Source organism: Propithecus coquereli, unplaced genomic scaffold (genome assembly GCF_000956105.1).
Source record: "Propithecus coquereli isolate 6110/MARCELLA unplaced genomic scaffold, Pcoq_1.0 Scaffold162, whole genome shotgun sequence".
Classification (NCBI taxonomy): domain Eukaryota; kingdom Metazoa; phylum Chordata; class Mammalia; order Primates; family Indriidae; genus Propithecus; species Propithecus coquereli.
Window position 1 is genome coordinate 51,739 of NW_012140747.1, and position 6,309 is coordinate 58,047.

The window sequence follows — 6,309 nt, forward strand, 5'->3', positions numbered from 1 at the left end:
CACATACATATATAGTATATAAAAATCAATCAACAATGCTAGACGGTGACTTAAGTACTAAAATAAAGTACTTAAGGCTTTTGATGGATTTATATCATGATTTTTATTTTGGCCTCAAATCTAATGTTAAGATTTATCCAATCATTTATTGGTTCTTTTATTCTATTCACTAGCACCTCTTAAGAGTGGCAAGGCATCACTACCACCCTGAAGGAATTCACAGTCTGGTAGAGGAGATAGATCTATAACAATTATAGTGTATGGGCATTTTAATAGAAGTTTCAAAGGGAAGAATAGCTCACTGGGGATGGAAGACAATATAAACGACAGAAGCCTTGTGGAGGTTCTAAACTAAGAGACAGCAACTTTCTTTCCTAGAAATGAGAACCCTACCCTAAGCTAGGTTAAGAAAGAAGGAGTGTTTTTATTTAAATCTAATTTCTATTCATTTTTAATAGGAGATACATACACGACTGACAACCCAAAACACACATCCTGATATATGCAGTAAGACCTCTCCCTCCCTCCATCCTCATTCATTTCACCAACTTCTCATCGTGTCTCCAGTCTCCCAGCCCTCCTCTACAGAGGCAGCTAACATCATCAGTGTCTTACACATTCTCCAGATACGTTTAATGCATCACCTGCAAATGGGAACACTTTTTTTTGCAAATATTTTGCTAACCCAGTGACAGTGTTTTAAAATATTCAACAATTAGAGTGTAGAGATCCCTGTCCTCTAGTTTGGCTTCACCGTCCCTATCTTAATCAAGTAGCCTCACTCCACTCCCAGACCCTGCCTGGCAGCACCCATCACCGTGTACTCATTCAGCAAATAGCTCTTGAGTGCCAGGTAGTGTTCTAGGCAAGGGAGGCACAGCAGTGAATAAAACAGACAAATGTCCCTGCTGTCACGGAACTCTCTAGTGGAGAGTTCTCTCTATATCTCTCTAGTAGAGGGAGAGACCAAAATATAGCATTAATAAGTATTTTAGAAAGTGATGAGTGCTATGGAGGAAACAAATGAAATAGGGAAGGGAAATATGAGCTGCTAAGATGAAGAGGAAAGGCCTCACTCAGAAGGAATAAAGGAAATGTGGGGTGAACGTACATCTGCAGGAAGAATGATCTAAATGGAGGGACCATCAAGAGCCAAAGGCCCGAGGCGGGAGCCTGCATTGGCTATTGGAAGAACAGCAAGGAAGCCCGTGTGGCTGGGAAGGAGCAAATAAGGGAGAGAGAACAAGAGATGTGGTCAGAGAGGAACCACGAAGCCAGATGGTCAGTCTTGCAGGCCATTGTAAGGCCTTTGGCTTTCACTGGGGGACTGGTGGGGAGCAACTGGAGAAGTAGACACTGGACCCAGCAAAACCAGCAGCCGCACAGGTGCAGGGTTAGGCCAGGAGCACCAAGCACAGATGCAGTAAATACGGGAGGGGATCAGGTGAACGTTGCTTAAGGAACTGAAAGAGGCTAGGAAGAGTGGAGCTGGGGTAGAGAATAAAACCCCACTTCAACAGGAGAAGAACCTAAGAATAGAAAAGATTCTGCCTCCTCCTTTTATTTTTTTTTAATCATTTTTTTTAAGAGATGGAATCTATGTTGTCCAGGCTGCCAGGCTGGTCTTGAGCTCCTGGCATCAAGCAATTCTCCCACCTCAGCTTTCCAAGTTGCTGGAACTACAGGTGCACACCACTGTGCCAGGCATTTCTGCCTCTTTCTCTTGGAAAATATTCTACATAATCCAGGGACCAAGGGACAGGGTCTAGAAAGCCATTTTATAATGCATTTAAGTTCTCAATTTCTCATTTGCATTGGCAGTAACTTCAATTGCTATAATTATAAACAGGTTTTTATAAAAAATTATATTAGCAATAAATGTTGATTATCAAGTCTTTTATCATAGCTAGAGTCTTGCTTTTTAAAGATTATTCCATTGCAGGCACATGTGCTGCCAAGCACTCATCTGTTTTGTATTCTAGTACTAACTTTTTTATCCTCACTCTCATTTCATTGAAAAGTTTCTGGAGGGTGTGGTCAGAGGTAGTAGAGGTTACTGTTGTTTTGACAGACATATGGTATATGCTAGAAAAGCTGTGATTTATTTTGATTTCTCTTTTGCAGAGAAATTAATCAATACAATTCCTTCAGTCTTCCAAGCAATTAAAAAACTACCATTTTTTCCCCCAATTATTGCTTCAGACCTTTACTTGCTTAATTCAGATCTGTCTAGAACTCATCTTTGACATTTATGACCCTACTTTCATCTCTGGATGGCACTTAGAGCTCATACTCTATGATATCACTCACTCATAGTCTAAAGACACCCAATGAAGACAAAGACCAGGGAGAGAAAATATATATAAACGAACATAGCCTAAGTGAGAGGCAGAGCTGAGTCACAGCAGGAGCTCAGTTAGGAAGGATTTTTATTTTAAACCCAAGAAGAGCCTTAGAAGGCATTCAGGCCAATGCCCTCATTTTATAGATGAAATAAGGAGGTATAGAAAATGTGTCAGGATGACTTTGGCTGCAAGTGATTAAAAAAAAAAAAAAAAGAGCTGCTCAGTTTGGCTTAAACAATAAGGAAATGTATTCTCCCAGGTAATACGAGGTCCAAACAGTGCATCGAGGACCCCATAGCTGCTCCTGTCTGCGGCTCTCTTGGCCACGCCCCCTCCCACCTGTTAGCGTCAACTTCCGGACATGAGCAAGATGGCTGCAGCGGTTTCAGGACTTACAGCAGAGTCCTGGGAGTTGGGAAAGAAATGTAAAGGGAGAGGGAACGTGCGTCTTTTTCTTGAGTCTCTTTTCAGAAGCAAAGAATCCTGACCAAGAAGCCCTGAGACTTTCCCTCTTGTCACTTGCCCATTTTTAAAGCGTCGCTGGCAAGGGAAATGGGATTCCAAGACTGGCTTGGTTTTAGCCTTAGCCTAAGCCTGGGCTGGAATGAGTGCTGGGGAGTGAAGGTTAAATAAATTAGCCACAATCAAAACATGAATTGCAGGTCTAAGAGAGATGTTTATTCTTACATTTGTCCTACTACACTTCTAAGAATTTGTTTCTTTTTCTGCTCTCCAATGATGGACTCAACTCTTCGCTCTTTTTGCAAACTTTTCTGGGGAGCTTACTTGTTTTTGTAATTATCTTAGATTTCAGTGGAAGCAGCATAGGGTATTGGTAAGCATTCACTTTAGAGCCAGACTGCCCGTGTTCTATTTTCCTCTGAAGAACTACCCCTCTGCCATGGCGTATGATCTTGGCATAATTCTTACTCAGTATGAAGAGCTCCCAACCCACAGTGGGCATAAGATAGGCACAAGGACCAAGACAGGCTAATCTTACCATTTTCCCTTGGAATCTGTATCTTAAGCAGAATGACTCAAACAAAGAAAACAGTTAAAATCAGTCTATCTGATGTCAAGGCCTTAAAGAATTCCTGAATTCCTGCTTCCTAGAGCCCTAGAATTGTTTCATTCTTTCCAAAATCTGATTAATAATCCTTCCTTAGATTCTTTTAGCTACCTAGTACCCTTTAATAAATTCTCTTTTTGCTGAAATTAGCCAAAATTGATTTATGTTTCTTGTGTAATCATTATTTTGAACAAATAGGAGTCCCCAAATTAAATCACGAAGTAACTTTGTCTCTCATTTCTAAATCCATTCAGCAGTCTCTTATCTGGCACCTAAGCACACATAACATAGAAGTTAAGACAGCGGCTCTGAGGTCAAACATTCTGAACTCATCTCTAGCTCCACCTCCTACTATGTTACTTAATGTCTTTTTGCCTCAGTTTCTTTACCTATAAAATGGGGGAATAACCTCATTAGGTTACTGTAAAACTTAAAAATGACGTCCCAAAAGTGAAATGCCTTGAAGTGTACCTGGCACATAGTCAGTCCTGAAAAATGTGAACAGGGCAGATGGCAGCAGTCCAATGAGGTTGTGTCTCTTTTTTATAACCCATCACATAAGGCACTGACCATTTCTATTTCTATAGCTGTGTTCATGCCAGCCCTTGTCTCTTTTCTAAATCCTTCAAGACATAATTAGTTCAAGCACTACCACCTGCACAGGGCCCACATTGCTCTACAAAGACCACATAAACCTTTTACTTGTAGGAATTATAATTTGTAGCACATACATTAGTTTTGATTTCATATCATTTCTCTTATGGGTATAAATCATGACTCCCCAACAAGAAAAGTATTCCTGAAAGCAAGAATGAAATTTTATGTTCTTTACTATCCTTTATACTGCTTAGCCTAGAGTAAGGCTCACAGTAAGTCCTTAATAATTAACTTCTGAATTGCCCTCTGAACAGCTAAAAGTATTTCCAATCATAATTACTTCTGGATTTGCACAGCTGCAAGCCCTCAGCCCTGTAGTTTTATTGTATGTATAAACATACAAAAGGCAAGGTCTAGAACTTTTCATTTTCTTTCCACACTGGTGCACACACACAGGGCACCCAATATACATGTTATTAACTACCTACTAAAAAGCTGCAAACTTCAGGAGCTGCAAATCAATTCCAAATAAAATAGAAAATTCCAAATGTATCTGCTACTGTTGAGATTTGAAACTATAATGCTGAAAGATACTGTTTTATTTAAAAATCCAAAATATGAAGATGAGAGAAATAGATACTTTTAAGGCATTTTTTCCCTGTAATACATTTTTTTCAAGTAAAAGTAATTGTCAGAAGAATTGTTGATGAAAGACAAAGTCGAGAAGGTGACTACCATATATTTTTATTGTCGTTTCTGGGGAAATGTTCTTTTAGTTTTGAGACTCTGCATCACTTATGGTATACTATCTTCTCTCTTTGATTTCTCTAAGCATGTGAAAAAACATACTTAGCAATTAAAACTTCTCCCACTGATGTCCAAGAACATATCGGTTACATCTAAAAAGATGGCACCGTTTCATAGCTATGTGGGTTGCTTTACAGTCAACTAAGAAAAAGAAATTGAGGAAGACTAGGCTCAATTTCCATGTGAAACCATCTGTGAAATGGAGATGCTTAAACTAAGTCACTTAACCGATCCTGGAAACAAGCTTATGTTACATCTAAATGACAATTCTATAAAATTCCATACTTTCTGGCTTATTGTCATGTTTAATGGATATGGTTATTTTTTCTAAATGCTACCTACAATTAATTTTTCAACCAGACCAACTCTTCATTGCTTCCTTTCTGTAGGAATACTCAGTCTAGGAGAAAAAGAAAGGGGAAGAGGGAAAAGGATGAGATTTTTAAAAAACTGCATATCTTACTTGGCATGTGCAAGACAGCCTGGTGCAACCACATTGTGATTCTCCTCCGCATTCTGGAGTGCGGTGAGCTCTACCATGTTAACCATCACATCACTGGTGTGGCCTGGAAGCTGGGGAAGCGCTGAAATGATCTTCTCTACTAAGTTGTCTCCGTGATGTCCAACGGCTCCTGTTTAAGCAGACAAGAAAATATAACCTCACAAAATGGGAGGGCAAAGTAAGCTGGGTAAATATTTTATAATACCCCTTCCAACAAAAATAACCCAAACCTAATGTTTTGCCTCTTGTAACACTATTCACATTCACAATATCTAGTCAATGTATCATGGGTTGGACTTGGTGTTCCACGAGGACAGACATCATGTCTCCTCTGGTTACTACTAATATCTCCAGCACCTAGCACAGTGCCTACATATAGCAGGCATCAGTAAGTATTTGCTTGATAAATAAACAAATTAAATTATCAACATATAGCCAGTCAGGTAAATAGTGTCATAGTAATAATACTGTCCTGAAATTTGAAAGGTAAATTTTATTTTTATTTTACTGATGAAGACACTAAGGAATTAAGGGAGAAAGTCATGTGGATACCTGAAAGAAGAACATCCCAAGAAGAGCTGCAGAGAAATTTCAAAGACCCTGAGGCTGGGGCATGCTTGGCATGTCTGAAGAATGGCAAGGTAGCCAGTGTGCCTGGAAAGTACTGTGTGAGAAAAGATCAGTGGGAGACGACGTGGGAGAGAGAAACACAGGCAGATCATGTCTATCCTTGAAAACAATAGCAAGCGACTTAGATTTGACAGTAGGCATGATGAGAGAACATGATGAGGGAGGGCTGGGTGCAAGCAAATGGTATGTCATATTTATGCTTTAATGGGATCACACATTAAAGTGGTTTAAGTGGTTGCTTATCTGTATATCTCTTGTACTTTTAAAATTATTTTTACTATTTGCAGCTTTACTGTGTCAAAAGCTGCTCTGAAGTTCAGGAAAATGAGTGTGATAATTGAACATTGGATTTGGTGATA

The 6,309-nt window shown here is 39.4% G+C and overlaps 1 protein-coding gene across 1 annotated transcript in view; it reads right to left on the reverse strand.

The window, feature by feature from the left end:
* The window catches only part of LOC105807680 (sec1 family domain-containing protein 2), a 60,456-nt gene that overhangs the window by 50,928 nt on the left and 3,219 nt on the right, over window positions 1–6,309 (reverse strand). The window contains exon 2 of the mRNA XM_012641104.1: window positions 5,282–5,450. Within this exon, the coding sequence (XP_012496558.1) occupies window positions 5,282–5,450 (169 nt within the window). The remainder of the gene's footprint in view (window positions 1–5,281; window positions 5,451–6,309) is intronic.